The following is a 22,688-nucleotide window of genomic DNA, read 5'->3' on the forward strand; positions in this document are numbered from 1 at the left end:
TACCTCAGTGACAAATTGATAATCATAAATTGTTCCTTTTTCAGGAAATGGGACAGTTAGTGCTTTTGAAGACGTTTGTTCCGTACCACTCAGTAATTTAAACTTATTTTGAGTTAGTTCTGAAATTGGGCCTTCCATTAGTTCTCGAAGAATCTTATCAAATCTCAACCTATCATCATCATTACAAGATGCTCCGACGGACCAGATCAATGAAAATAGAAAAATGCCCTGCATCGGAGAGATGAGAAGATAGAGTGCATTAAAAAAGGACTTTAATGTATTCTTGAAGCTTGAATCAGATCAGCCAGATTAATATCTTTGAAAGAAAATGAATAAACTAACATATAATAGTAAGTTATCTCAGGATTTTATAATAATTAGATTTTTAAAAACCAAATTGCATGTTTTAGAAAAATCTTGCTATCAGAAAAGATAATATAATGCAAAGTATAATTCTAGGCATTGTGAAACCTCAGAATGATTAGTCTGGTAAATCACATGAAATTTTAAGTAAGTGGCAGGACCCTGATATTAAAAAAGAACATTGAGATAACTTTTTATGAAGGCATATTTTAATAAGGAATAATCTAAATTTTGATAGTGTTTTCGTAAAAGCAGAACAAATTTATATTCATTTATTTACCTGTTGTAATAATCTGAGCAACGAATGCATAAACTAGAACTGCCATTCTGTAAGCTTTCTTCTCATCAGGCTTAGGCAGGAAAACAGAGTAGATGACAAGACCCACCACTAAATGAGAAAACTTACTAGTTTGCTTTAAAATCAAATCCGCTTCTTTTTAAAAAAATTTTTTTAACATTTATTTTTGAGAGACCGAGCATGAGCAACAGAGGGGCAGAGAGAGAGGGAGACACAGAATCCCAATCAGGCTCTAGGCTCTGAGCTGTCAGCACAGAGCCCAATGTGGGGCTTGAAGTCATGAACCATGAGATCATGACCTGAGCTGAAGTTGGACACTGAAACCAACTGAGCTCCTCAAATCCCCTTTATAATGCCAAAACAAACACAATCTTGACTATGCTCATAAAAGTTGTGGACTCTACTTCAACACTGTGCACCTGCTCCTAGATTACTCACAGGTTGTTTCTCTCCAGAAATTCTTTAAAACCAAATTAAAAATTAATTTATTTAATAGAATGTAAGTAATAAGAGCAACATATTGACCACATTAGAAATGCTACCATTAGCAGTACATAATTTTTTATTAAGGAATATTCAAGGTCTGTTGATAATTTTATTCCTATTTTAAAAATACATTTATACATATTTTCTTCCTTTCCTCAATCCTGATGTAGATTTATATATGCATATATGTATTTTAAGCGCTTAAATCTCAAGAAAAATGGGGCACCTGGGTGGCTCAGTCAGTTGAGCATCTGGCTCTTGATTTTGGCTTAGGTCGTGATCTCCTGGTTCCTGGGATCCAGCCCTGTATCGGGCTCTGTGCTTATATAGCACGGAGCCTGCTTGGGATTCTCTCTCTGTCTCTCTCTGTCTCTGTCTCCGTCTCTCGCTCTCTCTCTGTCCCTACAACTGTTCACACGTGCTCCCTCTTTCTCAAAATAAAGAAACGTAAAAGAAAAAGTGAAGAAAAGCAAGGAAAAAACGCAGTTATTATGATTTGCAGGTTGAAGGGGAGGGAGGTGAATCTTATCAAATGGTCATTGCTATTTTGGGGGTTGATCATTTCTGAGGCTGGTTAAGTGACTGAAGATTCCATTCCAGTAGCAGATCTAAGGGTATCATTGGGTTTCACCCAAACCTCATGAGGCCATAGAACTGCCAGTTGAGGAGGTTCCTCCAAGGACCTACTATTTGGGGCCTGACTTTTTCCTTGCTGTTCAGCTACCACCCACAGTCCAGCCCCCATTTCCGGGGGAGAAATGAAGTTCATTAATGAGGAAGCACTGGGGAAAGCAGTAGATGCCTTTCTACAGCAGGATTCAAAGGCAATGGACCTTACCTCCAATAAAGAATACGTTTCTCGGTCATTTCTCTCTTTCACTTTGACTGCATCAGCAAAGTCATCGATAAAACAGTCTATTAGATTCATTAAGGATCGGACTAAGTTTGTGTCTGAAGTAGGAGATAATTCCTGAAAAATCAGGGGGAAAAGTCTACAGAACAAATTAACTTAAATTAGGCACTAATTAAAATAGCATCAACTAATATTTATTGAACTTACTTCGTCCTCATAGCTGTAGTACTTATGAAAAGGCACGATTATAATTCTAGCTCTATAGGTAGGAACACTGAGGCACGGATTAATTCCCTAGTCTAGAGTGTAGTGACACTGGATGTGTTGTCCTGTACATAGGTCCTAGCACCATGCATCACATAGCAAGTTCTCCATAAACACGTGTCTTCTTGCCTCCGAGCTCTCCTCCAACCTTTAGAGGGGTATTGCTTCACAGTTACTGTGTGAAAATTAACTCTCTGAAAGTTAACTGGAACTGAAGATTAGGAGCAGCTGACTTCATCTTCAGCCACTGTCCCAGTAGAAACAGGCAGAAATGACAACCGAGCTTCTAAGGATGGGACTAAGTATTACTGATGCCCCCCTAAAATACAAATGGCTGTTGTTAAAAATAAGACACTCATTACTACATAGTAGCTAAGAGGAACTCATAATTTCTTTAAGAGAGGACAAAAGTACATAGTACATTTTAGAAGCTTGTAATAAAAGCATGTTTTTTTTCCTCTTTTGCTATTGAAAAGATTAGTTATTACATGGAAAATTCATTTATTTGCAATACCTACATTCTCTGACAATGCCGGGGATGGGGGGGAACCTGTAGCTTATTCTACAAGTTTAACTGTTTTTGAAACATGATTACTTCATATCTTCAACAAATTTCAAGGTTTCTTTCCCTCCTTTTTTTTTTTTTTTAATTTTGTAACATCCACACTCCTTGGAAGAGATGTGTCCGCCCCTGTTGTGCCAGTGCCCACCCCCCCCCCCCAACCCGGCTCGTTCCTCAGTGGGCTGCCAGAGCTGCCTTGCCTCTTTCCTGAAAATGTTTGGGCCATGCTTCACCCCATGATCTTCTCACTTGCCAAATCCAAGGCCATGTGCCAAACATTTTCTGCCTTGACCTCTTGGTAGTTTCCCATAATACTGACTACCTGCTTCTTAAAACGCCCTCTTCTCTTCCTGAGATTGCAGCCAGGTCTGGCATTGTATCCTTTGCTCTCTTATCTTTTTTTCTCTGCATTTTCTCTTTAGGCAATATCCACTGGCATGATTTTTAAATCCCGCTTTCCTTTTCTGTACTGTGAGCCAAACTCGTGCCTTCTTCTCTTAGATTTCCAACAGTAGGAGAAATACCAGCCCTGTGTCCCTATGTTTGCTCCAGAGCCCAAGTCTAAACAAGTAGATACACTCATGCTAAATATAGTGGATTCCTCATTTAGCAGGCCTAGAGCAGTAACGTGTTCCTCCATCATTACCCACTATCTAATTCTTTAGATTTAATAAATGAATTACTTTTAAAAATGGTCCCTTTGCTGGTTATAATATAGATTTATTCTAGGAACTTTAAAAAACAAAGAAAATTATAAAAATGGAAACTAGAATAGTCTCTGAGAAATGAGAGATAACATTGTTAGGTATTTTCATCCAGATGTGGTTAAGTGGACTTTTAAGACTTTTTTTTTTTAAGAGGTAAGAGAGTAGCATCCATACATCTTCTCAAACTTTAAAATGCTTCTTTTAAAATTTTTTGGGGGGCACCTGGGTGGCTCAGGCGGTTATGTTAGGTGGCTGATTTCGGCTCAGGGCATGAACTCGCGGTTCACGGGTTAGAGCCCAGCATTGGGCTCTCTGCTGTCAGCCTGCTTCAGATCCTTTGTACCCCCCTCCCTCTCTGCCCCTCTCCCTCGTGTGCTCTCACGTGCTTTCTCTCTCTCTCAAACTAAAATAAACATTACAAATTAAAAAAAAATTAAATTAAATTAAACTTTGTTTTGGAGAATAAGTATATAAGTTAAAATCTTTTTACTTTAATCAGAAAAAGGTTTTTAGTTAAAACAGTTATCTTAATACCTGAGAGTTGACATTGACCACAGACATTAAAATGAATATATTTGGCTAATCTGGATTTTCCACTTATTGTTTAAGTCTTAAAATTCTCGTTCCTCTTACCTTCGTATGCTTTCTAATAAATTCAACAGACACTGGGACCATTCTGTCAAATAAGCCTATTATAAATTCTTTCTGAATAATACTAATCACAGCAGGTAAAAGATTTATCCAAGACAACATTAGTGGTCTCCAGCCTAACATGTGAGGCTCCATGTAAATCATACCACATCTGGAAACCTGGAAAAAAGAATAATTGTTTACCATCAAGGTAAGGCTTCTGTCAGAAATATTACATGGTACATCCCTTTCTTAAAACCTGCAGAAAATTCCTAAAAAGAAGCTTAATTTTATGTCACTTCACGACCTAAATTTTTATGTGTGACTTTACCAATGGTTCTAGACAAAAAGGAAAAAAATCCCCGACTCTTAAATTGATCAGGGTAGGTCAACAGCTATGCCTGTTCTTAGAGAGAGTACTGTTACAATGAATTATAATATGTTTCATTTAAAGTCAAAGTTCCTTATAAAAACATTTATAACATTTCAAATGTATAAGATGTCAACATTGAGGACTCACAGTGGCAGGAGAAGCAACTTCCAAATCCATTGGTTCAAAAATAAGATTCATTTGTGGTGACATCTGAATAATCTCCCCACTCATCAGACAGAGCTTTTTGTTGTCATCCAGCACCGTATTCATATTCTCAATCCACACGGCATCTACTGGCCCATCAAAAATTAACCATTTCCTATCTGGCGTCTGGTATATGCATTTGATGAATACAAGGGAAAAATTAATAGTGATAATGTAAGGAAACAGTGCAATGCTTCAAAATTTAAACATGTAACTCCTAAAATTAATTTCACCATGAAAATGTAAAGGTGTCTTTTGAATACAGTGTGTATGTGTGTACGGAGAGAAAGTCACGAAAGAAACCTTTATGTGCCATGGACAAGACAGAAATATAACATTTGTTCTCAAGATTCCATCTTTTCCAACGTTTCTGAACTCACATGTAACATGTTTTGGAAAGTATTACAAATAAAAAAAAATATAATTGTCAGTGAAAACAGAATTTTCATTGAAATTACCTGATTCTATGCAGTATTATGTTCATACAGATTAATTACTCATACGTGCTAAGTCAAGTTTTTCTTCCCTCCGCTGAATGAATTCACACACATTCATACCCCTCTTGGGTTGAATGGTTTTATGGCGATATAGGACGTTAGTATAAGATTCAGTTTCACAATGATAAATATGAAAATATTTGCTCATTGTCTGGAATACAGTAAAAGCTCAACAAATATTAAGGAGTGGCTAGGTAGCTGCTGGAGAGTACAAAAGCTGATTCTACTTTCCACAGCTTACGAATCAGCTTTTTTGGGCACACGATGCTGTCTTGGTTCACTTTCAGCAAACGTGATTTGAGTTGAAGTGGTGAGCGATTTGGATCCATCTTAACACCTTCTCAGTCCCTGTGGACAACTGCTTTAATCTACAAGACGGTACACCTGTCATGGGCTTAGGCCACCCCATACCCACTCTCTGAGCCAGGAAGCAAGACAGAGCCCATACCCCAGAAGTCGCCTTGAAAAGAGCCCATACCCCGGAAGTCACCTTGAGAAGATGTCACCTTGAGAAGAGCCCAGACCCCAGAAGTCACCTGGAGAAGAGCCCATACCCCGGAAGCCACCTTGAGAAGATGTCACCTTGAGAAGAGTCCAGACCCCAGAAGTCACCTTGAGAAGAGCCCGTACCCCAGAAGTCACCTTGAGAAGAGCCCGTACCTCGGAAGTCACCTTGAGAAGAGCCCGTACCCCGGAAGTCACCTTGAGAAGAGCCCAGACCCCGGAAGTCACCTTGAGAAGAGGCCAGACCCCAGAAGTCACCTTGAGAAGAGCCCGTACCTCGGAAGTCACCTTGAGAAGAGCCCAGACCCCGGAAGTCACCTTGAGAAGAGCCCAGACCCCGGAAGTCACCTTGAGAAGAGCCCAGACCCCAAAAGTCACCTTAAGAAGAGCCCATACCCTGGAAGTCACCTTGAGAAGAGCCCATACCTCAGAAGTCACCTTGAGAGCAACTTTCCCTTGCACTGTTGGCTTCCCATGCCTGCTAATCTTCACTTTGGGTAACACCACCATGTAACAGCAAGATGTTGGGCTCTACGGTCTGAAAGACCTTGCTTTTCATTTGGCTTTACTACTTACCAGCTAGGAGACTTTGGGTCAGCTCCTTAACCTCTCTGAGACTATTTATGGGACAAAGCTCTCTGGAAAATGTAATATGTGCTATGTAACTGGATGTACAATGGGAGAGATCTCATAATTATTTCTGTACAAATAATGTAACTGCATACATTATCTACGGATGCCATGTGTTAATCTGGGCCAGAGTTTATCCACTGTGAAAAGAAAGAAACTGAGAGGTTATATCAATGGCCCCAAAGTGTCTGTTTGCCTCACAGTTACTTTTATCCTTGAAATTACTAATAAAGCCTGGTACTGGGCAAGATCTCTGTCCCATGAAAGCCAATCCTTATGTCACTCATTGCCCAAGTTCCTTCAGCCATTAAGAGCAGAGTTGAGATATGACACTTTTCTGTTGTCACACTGATTAAAGAATAACGATTAGTCAGGTCCTTAAGCGGATAAAGAGCACCAAAGTCAAGACGTAAGGTAGTCAGAATAAAGGAAATATTTATTTGAAAAAGATTCAATAAATTAAGTGTCTCTAGCCTAGGCCCTTCTTCTTTAAGACCAGACTTAGCAAGCTCTCTCCCACATGATCACATTCTGTGGACAGCCTGCTAACATGTGGCAACCAAGTTAACACTTCCTGGTCTATGGACTCTTTCTTGGAAGAGCGGACAACCGCTGCTCAGCAGAATAAGCCAGGAGTAGGTAAATGCCCGCTCTCACTCACAGCAGTCAGCACAGCTGGCTCATCCCTCACCTCCTACGCTTTCCAGCAGCCCATTGTCTTCCGAACAAGTAGGGCAAAAGTGTTGGAACTTGAAGACATTGTTTTGTAAAGGTCTGCAATTTCTTCTCTGCGAACTGGAATATACCTAACAATTAGTGGGTGTGACAGAGACAGCAGCCTAAAAAGTGGGCAATGGAAGAATGTTCCTGAAGGAGCAAAAGGATCACGATATTCAGCTGTTCTCCTTCCTGTGTCAGTTAGCCTGAAAAAAGAGACCCAGGAGTGCTTTTTCCCTGACCTCTTTCTTGGGCCCTCTCCTCCGCACACCCAGGCAAAGGCCCTCGCCAGCATCTGGCATCTTTGCCAGCATCTGGCATCGTCTGGCATCTTTGTAGGTGCTGCCGATGCTGGCAGACACAGTGCCAGACTATCTGGGACCGTGTTGTAAATAAACACCTTGAGCTTGAACTAGAAATATAAATGTTTGTTTGGAACAACTGAAAAACACATCAGACATCTGTCAGAAAGGACTATCACAGTCTTTCGAAGTGTGCACGCTGAAGTGTCAGTACTTACCGGTGAGGAAGCAAATGCCCTAAAACTGACAGCGAGGATGCCATCGGACCACTCGTGAGACACTGCATCAAACTGTCCATACAACTGACCCATGGTGACAGACTTGGGATTTAAAACAGTAATTTGAACCTTGTTCTCTTCCATTAACCCCTTAAAGGAAAAAAAAGTACATTATCCATTTAGAAGGATACTGTCTCTATTCATAGAAAAGCAGGACTGTATATGTAGAAACTCCTAGACTCTACAAAGAAACTCCCAGAAATAAGGAATGCATTTAACAAAGTTCCAGCATATGAAGTCCATATATAAAGACTGGTTGTATTTACACAGTGCCAATGAACAACTGAAAAAATTAAATTTTTACAAATACTGTTTACCATAGTTTTAAAAACTCATAAAATACTCAGTAATAAATTAGCTATAAACCTAAACACTTACAGAACTGTAAATCTAAAACAACAATGAAACCTGGCAAAATTTTTTGTTAAGGGTCAGGCAGTCAATATTATAGGCTTTCAGGTTACAAACAGCCACTCACATATTCTTCTCTGTTTCTTTTCTTTCTTTCCATTTTTTTTTTTTTTTTTTTGTAAACAAACGTTAAAAAGTGTTACCACCATTCTAAGCTCATTGGTGTTAGAAAAATAGGCTCAGGGCCAAATTTGGGCTGTAATTGCCGACTCCTGCTACCAAATATTCTCTGAGAGAAAATTAAAAGATCTAACCATGTTCCATTCTCACAGAATGGAAAAGTTAATATTGGCAGATTGTCAGTTTTGACCAGAACCTTGAAGCCCGTGTGGGAATTATACAAGAGATGTTAACACCCCTTGGGGCATAAGCTTTTCATGTTTTTAATTAATAGATGTTATTTTCTTAGCGTAGCCTTAGATTTACAGAGAAATTGAGTGTAAAGTCAGATCTCTGTAGTTTCACATAGATTCCCTCTGCCCACTCACCACCCCCACCCCGCCCAGTTTCCCCTATTATTAAAGCCTTGCATTGGGCCGGTATATTATTATGAATAATGAACTGATATTGATACATTATTACTAATTAAAGTCCATGGTTTACATTAAGGGTCACTCGTGTGTTATACATTCTATGAGTTCTGCCAAACACACAATGGCACATATCCATCATTACACTATCGTACAGAATAGTTTCACTGCCCTATAAATCCCCTGTGCTCCGTTAGTAGTCATTTCTTTTTTTTTATACACAGCAACATAACATGTGCAACTCTTCCCAACATTGCCTTCTGCTCACCCCCTCGGGGCTTGGGACACAAACCACCAAACTCAAATAAAGACGTGGGAAGATCACTAAGCAGTAAAACAAGCTTTGAGGCTTTGCATACTTCTCTGTGCCCACCAAGGGGCTGACAAGGAAGGCATCGTCCTAAATCCAGAAGTATGGGAAAACTCTACCATCTTTGTCAGAGGAAGTTGCTATCACCAAAACAAGGTTTTTGTCTCAAAGGCAACAGGCTAGTGAGACTCCACAAGAAAGATCTAATGATCACATTGGGGCATCTGGGTGGCTCAGTCAGTTCAGTGTCCAACTTCTGCACAGGTCATGAACTTGCGGTCGTTAGTTCGAGCCCCACATCAGGCTCTGTGCTGACAGCTCAGAGCCTGGAGCCTGCTTCAGACTCATGTCTCCCTCTCTCTGCCCCTCCCCTGCTCACACGCTTTCACTCAAAAATATGAACATTAAAAAAAAAGATATAATGATCACAAATCCCATTTGGCTATAAACGTTGAAATGAATGAAAAAAAACTCTTCAAAATACAAGAAGTAGATGGAAATTAAATTTTATTAGTTGGAAAGGGAGAGGGAAGATGGCGGCGTAGGAGGACGCTGGGCTCACCGCGCGTCCTGCTGATCACTTAGATTCCACCTACACCTGCCTAAATAACCCAGAAAACCACCAGAGGATTAGCAGAACGGAGTCGCCGGAGCCAAGCGCAGACGAGAGGCCCACGGAAGAGGGTAGGAAGGGTGGCGAGGCGGTGCGCGCTCCACGGACTGGCGGGAGGGAGCCGGGGCGGAGGGGCGGCTCGCCGGCCAAGCAGAGCCCCCGAGACTGGCTTGCAAAAAGCGGAGGGGCCTGACGGACTGTGTTCCGACAGCAAGCGCGACTTAGCGTCTGGGAAGTCATAAGTTAACAGCTCTGCTCAGAAAGCGGGAAGGCTGGAGGACAAAGGGAAGGAGAGCTGCTGAGCCCCCGGACGACAGAGCTCAGTTTGGTGGGGAACAAAGGCGCTCGCCAGCGCCATCTTCCCCGCCCATCCCCCAGCCAAAATCCCAAAGAGAACCAGTTCCTGCCAGGGAACTTGCTCGCTCCGCGCAAACACCCAACTCTGCGCTTCTGCGGAGCCAAACCTCCGGCAGCGGATCTGACTCCCTCTTGCTGCCACAGGGCCCCTCCTGAAGTGGATCACCTAAGGAGAAGCAAGCTAAGCCTGCCCCTCCTGCCCCTGTGCACCTTGCCTACCCACCCCAGCTAAGACGCCAGATCCCCAGCATCACAAGCCTGGCAGTGTGCAAGTAGCCCAGACAGACCACCCCACCCCACAGTGAATCCCGCCCCTAGGAGAGGGGAAGAGAAGGCACGCACCAGTCTGACTGTGGCCCCAGCGGTGGGCTGGGAGCAGACATCAGGTCTGACTGCGGCTCCGCCCACCAACTCCAGTTATACACCACAGCACAGGGGAAGTGCCCTGCAGGTCCTCACCACGCCAGGGACTATCCAAAATGACCAAGCGGAAGAATTCCCCTCAGAAGAATCTCCAGGAAATAACAACAGCTAATGAGCTGATCAAAAAGGATTTAAATAATATAACAGAAAGTGAATTTAGAATAATAGTCATAAAATTAATCGCTGGGCTTGAAAACAGTATAGCTGACAGCAGAGAATCTCTTGCTACAGAGATCAAGGGACTAAGGAACAGTCACGAGGAGCTGAAAAACGCTTTAAACGAAATGCATAACAAAATGGAAACCACCACGGCTCGGATTGAAGAGGCAGAGGAGAGAATAGGTGAACTAGAAGATAAAGTTATGGAAAAAGAGGAAGCTGAGAAAAAGAGGGATAAAAAAATCCAGGAATATGAGGGGAAAATTAGAGAACTAAGTGATACACTAAAAAGAAATAATATACGCATCATTGGTATCCCAGAGGAGGAAGAGAGAGGGAAAGGTGCTGAAGGGGTACTTGAAGAAATAATAGCTGAGAACTTCCCTGAACTGGGGAAGGAAAAAGGCATTGAAATCCAAGAGGCACAGAGAACTCCCTTCAGACGTAACTTGAATCGATCTTCTGCACAACATATCATAGTGAAACTGGCAAAATACAAGGATAAAGAGAAAATTCTGAAAGCAGCAAGGGGTAAACGTGCCCTCACATATAAAGGGAGACCTATAAGACTCGTGACTGATCTCTCTTTTGAAACTTGGCAGGCCAGAAAGAATTGGCACGAGATTTTCAGTGTGCTAGACAGAAAAAATATGCAGCCGAGAATCCTTTATCCAGCAAGTCTGTCATTTAGAATAGAAGGAGAGATAAAGGTCTTCCCAAACAAACAAAAACTGAAGGAATTTGTCACCACTAAACCAGCCCTACAAGAGATCCTAAGGGGGACCCTGTGAGACAAAGTACCAGAGACATCACTACAAGCATAAAACATACAGACATCACAATGACTCTAAACCCATATCTTTCTATAATAACACTGAATGTAAATGGACTAAATGCGCCAACCAAAAGACATAGGGTATCAGAATGGATAAAAAAACAAGACACATCTATTTGCTGTCTACAAGAGACTCATTTTAGACCTGAGGACACCTTTAGATTGAGAGTGAGGGGATGGAGAACTATTTATCATGCTACTGGAAGCCAAAAGAAAGCTGGAGTAGCCATCCTTATATCAGACAAACTAGACTTTAAATTAAAGGCTGTAACAAGAGATGAAGAAGGACATTATATAATAGTGACAGGGTCTATCCATCAGGAAGAGCTAACAATTATAAATGTCTATGCGCCGAATACCGGAGCGCCCAAATATATAAAACAATTACTCATAAACACAAGCAACCTTATTGATAAGAATGTGGTAATTGCAGGGGACTTTAACACCCCACTTACAGAAATGGATAGATCATCTAGACACACGATCAATAAAGAAACAAGGGCCCTGAATGAGACATTGGATCAGATGGACTTGACAGATATATTTAGAACTCTGCATCCCAAAGCAACAGAATATACTTTCTTCTCGAGTGCACATGGAACATTCTCCAAGATAGATCATATACTGGGTCACAAAACAGCCCTTCATAAGTTTACAAGAATTGAAATCATACCATGCATACTTTCAGACCACAACGCTATGAAGCTTGAAATCAACCACAGAAAAAGTCTGGAAAACCTCCAAAAGCATGGAGGTTAAAGAACACCCTACTAACGAATGAGTGGGTCAACCAGGCAATTAGAGAAGAAATTAAAAAATATATGGAAACAAACGAAAATGAAAATACAACAATCCAAACGCTTTGGGACGCAGCGAAGGCAGTCCTGAGAGGAAAATACATTGCAATCCAGGCCTATCTCAAGAAACAAGAAAAATCCCAAATACAAAATCTAACAGCACACCTAAAGGAACTAGAAGCAGAACAGCAAAGGCAGCCTAAACCCAGCAGAAGAAGAGAAATAATAAAGATCAGAGCAGAAATAAACAATATAGAATCTAAAAAAACTGTAGAGCAGATCAATGAAACCAAGAGTTGGTTTTTTGAAAAAATAAACCAAATGGACAACCCTCTAGCCAGGCTTCTCAAAAAGAAAAGGGAGATGACCCAAATAGATAAAATCATGAATGAAAATGGAATTATTACAACCAATCCCTCAGAGATACAAACAATTATCAGGGAATACTATGAAAAATTATATGCCAACAAATTGGACAACCTAGAAGAAATGGACAAATTCCTGAACACCCACACTCTTCCAAAACTCAATCAGGAGGAAATAGAAAGCTTGAACAGACCCATCACCAGCGAAGAAATTGAATCGGTTATCAAAAATCTCCCAACAAATAAGAGTCCAGGACCAGATGGCTTCCCAGGGGAGTTCTACCAGACGTTTAAAGCAGAGATAATACCTATCCTTCTCAAGCTATTCCAAGAAATAGAAAGGGAAGGAAAACTTCCAGACTCATTCTATGAAGCCAGTATTACTTTGATTCCTAAACCAGACAGAGACCCAGTAAAAAAAGAGAACTACCGGCCAATATCCCTGATGAATATGGATGCAAAAATTCTCAATAAGATACTAGCAAATCGAATTCAACGGCATATAAAAAGAATTATTCACCATGATCAAGTGGGATTCATTCCTGGGATGCAGGGCTGGTTCAACATTCGCAAATCAATCAACGTGATACATCACATTAACAAAAAAACAGAGAAAAACCATATGATCCTGTCAATCGATGCAGAAAAGGCCTTTGACAAAATCCAGCACCCTTTCTTAATAAAAACTCTTGAGAAAGTCGGGATAGAAGGAACATACTTAAAGATCATAAAAGCCATTTATGAAAAGCCCACAGCTAACATCATCCTCAACGGGGAAAAACTGAGAGCTTTTTCCCTGAGATCAGGAACACGACAGGGATGCCCACTCTCACCGCTGTTGTTTAACATAGTGCTGGAAGTTCTAGCATCAGCAATCAGACAACAAAAGGAAATCAAAGGCGTCAAAATTGGCAAAGATGAAGTCAAGCTTTCGCTCTTTGCAGATGACATGATATTATACATGGAAAATCCGATAGACTCCACCAAAAGTCTGCTAGAACTGATACATGAATTCAGCAAAGTTGCAGGATACAAAATCAATGTACAGAAATCAGTTGCATTCTTATACACTAACAATGAAGCAACAGAAAGACAAATAAAGAAACTGATCCCATTCACAATTGCACCAAGAAGCATAAAATACCTAGGAATCAATCTAACCAAAGATGTAAAGGATCTGTATGCTGAAAACTATAGAAAGCTTATGAAGGTAATTGAAGAAGATTTAAAGAAATGGAAAGACATTCCCTGCTCATGGATTGGAAGAATAAATATTGTCAAAATGTCAATACTACCCAAAGCTATCTACACATTCAATGCAATCCCAATCAAAATTGCACCAGCATTCTTCTCGAAACTAGAACAAGCAATCCTAAAATTCATATGGAACCACAAAAGGCCCCGAATAGCCAAAGTAATTTTGAAGAAGAAGACCAAAGCAGGAGGCATCACAATCCCAGACTTTAGCCTCTACTACAAAGCTGTCATCATCAAGACAGCATGGTATTGGCACCAAAACAGACACATAGACCAATGGAATAGAATAGAAACCCCGGAACTAGACCCACAAACGTACGGCCAACTCATCTTTGACAAAGCAGGAAAGAACATCCAATGGAAAAAAGACAGTCTCTTCAACAAATGGTGCTGGGAGAACTGGACAGCAACATGCAGAAGGTTGAAACTAGACCACTTTCTCACACCATTCACAAAAATAAACTCAAAATGGATAAAGGACCTGAATGTGAGACAGGAAACCATCAAAACCTTAGAGGAGAAAGCAGGAAAAGACCTCTCTGACCTCAGCCGTAGCAATCTCTTACTCGACACATCCCCAAAGGCAAGGGAATTAAAAGCAAAAGTGAATTACTGGGACCTTATGAAGATAAAAAGCTTCTGCACAGCAAAGGAAACAACCAACAAAACTAAAAGGCAACCAACGGAATGGGAAAAGATATTTGCAAATGACATATCGGACAAAGGGCTAGTATCCAAAATCTATAAAGAGCTCACCAAACTCCACACCCGAAAAGCAAATAACCCAGTGAAGAAATGGGCAGAAAACATGAATAGACACTTCTCTAAAGAAGACATCCGGATGGCCAACAGGCACATGAAAAGATGTTCAGCGTCGCTCCTTATCAGGGAAATACAAATCAAAACCACACTCAGATATCACCTCACGCCAGTCAGAGTGGCCAAAATGAACAAATCAGGAGACTATAGATGCTGGAGAGGATGTGGAGAAACGGGAACCCTCTTGCACTGTTGGTGGGAATGCAAATTGGTGCAGCCGCTCTGGAAAGCAGTGTGGAGGTTCCTCAGAAAATTAAAAATAGACCTACCCTATGACCCAGCAATAGCACTGCTAGGAATTTATCCAAGGGACACAGGAGTACTGATGCATAGGGGCACTTGTACCCCAATGTTCATAGCAGCACTCTCAACAATAGCCAAATTATGGAAAGAGCCTAAATGTCCATCAACTGATGAATGGATAAAGAAATTGTGGTTTATATACACAATGGAGTACTACGTGGCAATGAGAAAAAATGAAATATGGCCTTTTGTAGCAACGTGGATGGAACTGGAGAGTGTGATGCTAAATGAAATAAGCCATACAGAGAAAGACAGATACCATATGGTTTCACTCTTATGTGGATCCTGAGAAACTTAAGAAAAACCCATGGGGGAGGGGAACAAAAAAAAAAAAAAAAAAAAAAAGAGGTTAGAGTGGGAGAGAGCCAAAGCATAAGAGACTGTTGAGAACTGAGAACAAACTAAGGGTCGATGGGGGTGGGAGGGAGGAGAGGGTGGGTGATGGGTACTGAGGAGGGCACCTTTTGGGATGAGCACTGGGTGTTGTATGGAAACCAATTTGACAATAAATTTCATATATAAAAAAAAATAAATAAAAAAAATAAAAATACATTTTCAATAAAAAAATAAATAAATAAATAAATAAATAAATAAATAAATAAATAAATAAATAAATAAATTTTATTAGTTGGAAAGTTAAAAGCAGCCTCATTCCTTTCAAAGGAGAATTTCAAAGTAGACCAAACCATGATGCGTAAGGTAGGAATTCATTGCATTTATGTACATATGTAAGTATTATATAACACACAGCACACATTCACTTTAATACCACTAGCAGCTAATCACAGAAGTTTGCATTACAAAACTAACCATCCAGGAAATAAAAAATACTCTCTTAAAAGTATAAAAAGAGGGGTGCCTGGGTGGCTCAGTCAGTTGAATGTCTGACTCTTAATTTCAGCTCAGGTCGTGATCCCAGGGTCATGGGATGGACTCCCACATCAGGCTCTACACTGATGGCATGGAGCCTGCTTGGGATTCTCTCTCTTCCCCTTTTCCCATCTCTCTCTCTCTCTCTCTATCTCTCTCCCCTCTGCCCCTCCCCCACATGCATGCTTTCTTTCTCACTCTAAATTTTTTTTTTAAGTATAAAAAGAAAACTTTTAGGATTTTCAGACTTTTTTTTTACAACAAACGTGTTACCTTCATAAATAAAAAAAAATTTGAAAAGAAATAAAAGGTTGACAGGCAAATATATGGTATATTCTTTATATGCTAAACTTAATAGCTTCATATTACTTTTCTAGTAGTATTTTCCCTTTGACTCATTTTTTCCACGATTTTAAGTTGCTACATTAAAGTATCTTTTTTTTTTAAATGTTTATTTATCTTGAGAGAGAGAGCACACAAGCAGGAGAGGAGAAGAGAGAGAGAATTCCAAGCAGGCTCCCTGCTGCCAGTGCAGAGGCGATGTGGGGCTCAATCCCACAAACCGTGAGATCATGACCTGAGGAGAAATCAAGAGTTGGATACCCAACTGACTGGGCCACCCCGGAGCCCCTCCACTAAGATATCATTTTAAATGACCATACATTCTATCTTCCCCAAAGCTGATCATAAATAAATTAACGCATTAATAACAAACCTACCTTTTCACAGATGTCATTTAGTGCTCCTGCTAAGATGCGATATGCACTGGTTTTCCCTCCAAATGGTTCTCCCACAATCATGAAACCATGACGCACAATCATCATCTCATATATTTGAAGTATCTTCTCAGAAAAGAATCTGGTCATTTGCAAATTCATGGACTCACAGTTATCTTTGATAGCTGTTAGCAAATCGTTGTAATCTGGTTTTGGTAATTTCACACCAGGAAACAAATCTGAGGTGATTCCCTGATGACAAATGATTTGGGGATTTATATTATACATTCAATACCCTGTCTCTCTCCACACACATATAGGTACACATGATGAAATTCCTCCCATCCTCATATTTAATACTGATGGAAATAGAGCCATTAAATAGTGCAACAGTATTTTTAACAGCTTTTTAGAGGTATCAAGACTAACATACAATGAACAATGTTTAAAGTGTTACAATTCGATAGGTGGAACCATCAACTCAATCAAGACAATCAGCCTATCTATCACTCCCCAAAGTTACCTTGTGACCTTTTGTAATCCTCTTTACCTTCTCTCCTTGCCACCTCCCACCTCCGTCACCAAGTTACCACTAATTTCCTTTCTGTTACCTTTTTTTTTTTTATTTGTATTGCCTAGAATTTAATACAGATGAAGTTACACATTATGGATGCTGTTTTTTCTGATTTTTATTCAGCATAAAGATTTGGAGATTTGTGCATGTGACAGCATCTGTTAATAGCTCATTGCATATAAGTATTACATTGCATTGAAGTATAATGGTTTCTAAATCCATATCCCTGTTGATGGACACTTTCATTGTTTCCAGTTTGGGGCTATTAAAAACAGAACTTCTGGGGTGCCTGGGTGGCGCAGTCGGTTAAGCGGCCGACTTCAGCCAGGTCACGATCTCGCGGTCCGTGAGTTTGAGCCCCGCGTCGGGCTCTGGGCTGATGGCTCAGAGCCTGGCGCCTGTTTCCGATTCTGTGTCTCCCTCTCTCTCTGCCCCTCCCCCGTTCATGCTCTGTCTCTCTCTGTCCCAAAAATAAATAAACGTTTGAAAAAAAAAAAATTAAAAAAAAAAAAAAAACAGAACTTCTATGAACATTTATATGCAAGTCTTTGTATGGACAAATGCCTTCACTTCTCTTGGGTGAATACTGAGTAGTGGAATACTTGGGTAATGTGGTTATGATTTTAATATTTTAAGAAAGTGTCTGCTTTCCAAGGTGGTTGTATTATTTAAATTTACCCAAATACTTTTAGTAGTCTGTCTTTTCAACTTGTTTTAGTGTTTATGTAGTTCTTTTTCAGAGAGAGAGAGAGCCCGAGGAAGCGTGTGCATGAGAGTGGGGGAGGGGCAGAGAGAGAGGAGACTGAATCCTAAGCGGGCTTTGCCCTGGCAGGCAGCTCAGAGCACCATGCGGGGCTCACCAACTGTGAGATCACGACCTGAGCTGTAACCAAGAGTCAGATGCTTAACCCTCAGAGTCACCCAAGGCACCCTGGTATGGCCAGTCTTTTTAATTTTAGCCCCACTCATAGATGTGTCACAGTATCTTACTGTGGCTTCAGTTTGCACTTCCTGATGACTATCATTTTTTGTACGTGCTTATTTCCTTTATGTGGATGTTCTTTAGTGAAGTACCTGTTCAAATCTTCTGTCTATTTTTAATTGGTTCCTTTCCCTTTTTTTTTTTTAAACATCTAATCATTTTTGAAAGACAGAGACAGACAGCATGGGAAAGCAGAAAAGCAGAGAGAAAGCAGAGAGAGAGGGAGACACAGAATGTGAAGCAGGCTCCAGGCTCTGTGCTGTCAGCACAGAGCCCGATGTGGGGCTCAAACCCACACGCTGTGAGATCATGACCTGAACCAAAGTCAGACACTTAACCAACTGAGCCACCCAAGCACCCCTAATAGGTTTATCTTCTTAATGGCAAGTTTTAACCGTTCTTTAAATATTCTGCATACAATTCCTTCATCATATATCTAATTGGCAAATATTTTTTCCTAGACTGCAACTTGTCTTTCATTCTTTTATCAGTGTCTTTCAAAAAGCAAACTCAAAATTTTGATGATTATATGTTATCAATTTATTGTTTTATGCACTGTGCTTTTGGTGCTGTGTTTAAGAAATGTTTGCCTACCCCAGAGTCACAAAATATTTCTCCTGTTTTCTTTTAGAAATTTTACAGTTTTACAATACTTTTAAGTTAAAATGTTAGATGAATATTATCTGATTTCAAGACTGATTATGCAGTGTCATATTACTATAATGATAGACAAGTATATCAGTGGAACAGAACAGGGCGTCCACAAAGAGACCCACATACATTTGAACATCTCATTCTGAACAAAGACAATTTGATGGAGAAAAGATAAAGATAGGATGCCTTTAATCCATACCTCAATATCACATACAAAACCTAGTTCAAAGGTATTTTAATCATTGTGGTGGTATTTTAACCATCTTAGTCTCTCTCAAAAATTCATGCCCATGCAAAAACCACAAAATGTAACCTCATTTGGAAATGGGATCTTTGCAGATATAATTAGGTAAATTAAGATGAGGTTATACTGGGCCCTAAATCCAATAACTGGTATCTTTGTAGCAGAAAGGGGACGGAGATTCAAATACAAATACACCCAGGGGAGGTCATGTAAAGGTGGAGGCCGAGATTGGAGCAATGCCAACCCACTCCAAGGAACATTGAGGGTTGCCAATAGCCACCAGAAGCTAAGAAGAGGCAAAGGAGTCTTTTCTAGAGGTTTGATTTCAGACTTCTATCCTCTAGAAATTTGAGAGAATACATTTGTGTTGTCTTAACAGTTTGGGGTACTTTGTTATGGCAGCTTTGGGAACCTGATACGATCATATACTGTATGATTGGAAAGAATTATGATTCCATATTTAGTATATAGGAATATAGGAATATATAAAGTTGATTGCAAGATCTAAGAAACATACCTTTATAAACTGCTAAAGTTGTAAGTATTATAGCAACCTATGTGAGAAAAAGAACTATTTTCTTTACTGTGAAAGTAAAAGTGAAAATTCAGAAGTGCTTCATGTTTGAACTACCCTTTAGAATTTATGAACTATGAACTTAATTGCCCCTGTATTCAATCCTTCAAACACTGTTATAGAGAAACTGATCTTAGTTTATCAAAGCAATATGTTTCCTTGGGATAAAGGGGAGAAAAAAGCATCGTAGCACAGTGGTCAAGAGCACTCCACAGCCTGACTGCATGGTTGAAATTCCTGCTTGCTCATGTACTAGCCATAAATAAAAGTTAATTATCTTTGCCTCAGTTAAATGATCTGTAAAACAGGGATAATGACAGCACCTGCCCTACCTACTGGGTCATTGTGAGCATTAAGTTACTATTAGCAAAACCCTTGTGTCTGATCCACGGTAAGTCCACAGTGTTTGATAAATAAATAAACATATCTTCTCAGATTGTTCAAATCGCTTATGGTTGACCTTGAAACCCCAGAACATATTTGGTATCCAGTGGTTCTCAACCAAGACCAGTTGTCCTCACTCTCCTTTCAGGATGTGAGTTGGAAATATGTGGAGTTGTGCCGGTCGTCACAACAAAAAAGGTCTCTAAAAACTGGGGTGAGGGTGGGGGGCAAGGATGCCAAACGTCCTACAGTGCACAGGATAGTCTCGCAACAAGGAATTGTCACTGTCCCAATTTAAAGTGACAGTTATGCAGGACGCCTGGGTGGCTCAGTCGGTTGACTGTCCGACTTTGGCTCAGGTCATGATCTCGCACTTGACGAGTTCGAACCCTGCATGGGGCTCTGTGCCGACAGCTCAGAGCCCGGAGTCTGCTTCGGATTCTGTGTCTCCCTCTCTCTCTGCCCCTCCCCCGCTCATGCTCTGTGTCTGTCTCAAAAATAAATAAACATTAGGGAAAAAAGTGACAGTTATGCTCCATTTTTGAGATATTGCTCAATAATGTTCACGGAGTGAATACACAACTGCTTGAGAATACATCTGGTGAGGCAGATTTCCACGTTATAAAATGCAGTGTTTCAAGGCGCCTGGGTGGTCCGTTGGTTAAGTGTCCGACTTTGGGCCAGGTCATAATCTCACGGTTTGTGATTTCAAGCCCCACATAGGGCTCCATGCTGTCAGTGCAGAGCCCACTTCTTCAGATCCTCCCTCCCCTTCTCGCTCTGCCCCTCCCCCTCTCGCGCATGTGCATGCATGCGCCCTGTCTTTCAAAAATAAACATTAAAACAATTATAAAAATATGTAGTTTTTACTCTTGGAAAATTTATTCAGTATACTAGTGCCAAAGACACTGAGGGAAAACATGAGGAAGAAAATTTGAACCTATTCCTTATATATTTGCACTGCCAGCTCTAAGTGCTATGAAAAGATCCTTTCAACTTGGTGATATATGGTTACTAGGGAAAGCTGAAGACACTGGGCCACACTACAGACACAGTGGCCTTCTCCCCTCTCCCTGTCATACCCCTGCCGTCTTTACACACTGGAAGCTAACTGCTTGAACTTCAAGGCAGCGCAAATTAGTGCACCATCTAACATCTGTTGGGAGACGGGCCCCTGATTCCTTCTATCTGAGACAGGGAAAAGGAAAAGAATGACATCAAATGAAACGTGAAAACCTTAACCATTATTCTAATACTTCTTCTCAATTAGTAATAGTCTAATCTTAAAAATATAACAAGCTTCTTAAACTTAGTTCTTTCTTTAAATTATCCTGAAAAATCAATTTCATAAAAGCCATTATACTCTTTTAAAGAAAGTAATCTTCTTTAAAAATGTCTTCAATTATTAATTTTTTAAAGTTTTTTTGTTTATTTTGGAAAAGACAGAGACACAGCAAGCAGAGAAGGAGCAAAGAGAGAGGGGGAGGCAGAGAGAATACCAAATGGGCTCAACACTGTCAGCACAGAGCCGGACGGGGGGGGGGGGGGGGGGGGGGCCTCGAACTCATCAAACTGTGAGATCATGACCTGAGCCGAAACCAAAAGTCAGACACTTAACCGACAGAGCCACCCAGGCGCCCATCTTCAATTATTAATTTTTTTTATTTTTTTATTAAAAAAAAATTTTTTTTTCAACATTTATTTATTTTTGGGACAGAGAGAGAGACAGAGCATGAACAGGGGAGGGGCAGAGAGAGAGGGAGACACAGAATCGGAAACAGGCTCCAGGCTCTGAGCCATCAGCCCAGAGCCTGACGCGGGGCTCGAACTCCCGGACCGCGAGATCATGACCTGGCTGAAGTCGGACGCTAAACCGACTGCGCCACCCAGGCGCCCCATCAATTATTAATTTAACAAACATTGACCATGTACCTTTTCTGTGCAAAGGATTCAGTGGTGTGTTAGACCAATTATTCTCCTTCATGGAGCCTACATTCTAATGTAATTTATAAGCAAACATACTTTGCAACTTTTGTGGGTTTATTACATTATGCAGTTAAAAAGTACTATTTAAAAATCCCAACTTGTTGAAAGTCATATAAAGTAACAGAGCTAGTTAAACACACTTCAAGTACAACATGGGATGATCTATGTTTTTCTGTGCCGTGTCATTATTATCTATAGACGTTTTTCCTAGGGAATTGCAAAGTTGGACACTTGATAAATACATCATTTTAAAAATTCTGATATAGCAAAATAATAAATGTTCTTACCTCAAAGAGTGGTAAATCGTGGGACAAAAATTTTGGCAGATTTACATCAATAATTGATCTAAGCAGCAAAATTTCTTCATTTTCATTTGGATATTTCAGCTAAAAGAAAATATACTCAAGGTGATCTCTCCATCTTCTAAATGTAACCTCTACATTTTCACACACACATACACACACAGACCCTAAAGACAATTTAAATCCATGTAAAATTGTTCTCATTTATTTTCATTTAATTGGAATGTTATTAATTTTAGAGTCTGAAAAAATTCCAAAACACCTGTGATAGACCCAAAGTTTATTAAAAGCCTGGCTGAACTCCAAACCTGTTGCTCATGCCCGTAATAAGGTTAGCATCGTTCACAAACATGGAAACTGAGAATTATTTCTCCCAACTTCCAACACTTTCTTCAACATCTCACTCCAAAGTTTCTCCTACCATCATGCATTTAATTTTCCAGAACACTCTTCCTTTCCTCTAGAACCTTTATGCCTAATAAATTCCACACCCCAACTGAACTGGCTTTGTAACCTTACAAAGTCAGTGATGCCCAGCTGTCAAGCTCAGAGCAC

The 22,688-nt window shown here is 40.3% G+C and overlaps 1 protein-coding gene across 4 annotated transcripts in view; it reads right to left on the reverse strand.

Annotated features, from left to right (window-relative positions):
• The window catches only part of DNAH7 (dynein axonemal heavy chain 7), a 271,037-nt gene that overhangs the window by 138,495 nt on the left and 109,854 nt on the right, over nt 1-22,688 (reverse strand). For all 4 annotated transcript variants that reach the window (XM_086719178.1, XM_086719180.1, XM_025929537.2 and 1 more), the window contains 7 exons: nt 22,119-22,217; nt 16,437-16,685; nt 7,609-7,758; nt 4,684-4,866; nt 4,167-4,343; nt 1,986-2,117; nt 4-228 (listed from right to left, as the gene is read on the reverse strand). In XM_086719178.1, the coding sequence (XP_086575304.1) occupies nt 4-228; nt 1,986-2,117; nt 4,167-4,343; nt 4,684-4,866; nt 7,609-7,758; nt 16,437-16,685; nt 22,119-22,217 (1,215 nt within the window). The remainder of the gene's footprint in view (nt 1-3; nt 229-1,985; nt 2,118-4,166; nt 4,344-4,683; nt 4,867-7,608; nt 7,759-16,436; nt 16,686-22,118; nt 22,218-22,688) is intronic.

The sequence above is a fragment of the Puma concolor genome, chromosome C1 (genome assembly GCF_028749965.1).
Source record: "Puma concolor isolate L17-30 chromosome C1, mPumCon1.1.hap2, whole genome shotgun sequence".
NCBI classification, from domain to species: domain Eukaryota; kingdom Metazoa; phylum Chordata; class Mammalia; order Carnivora; family Felidae; genus Puma; species Puma concolor.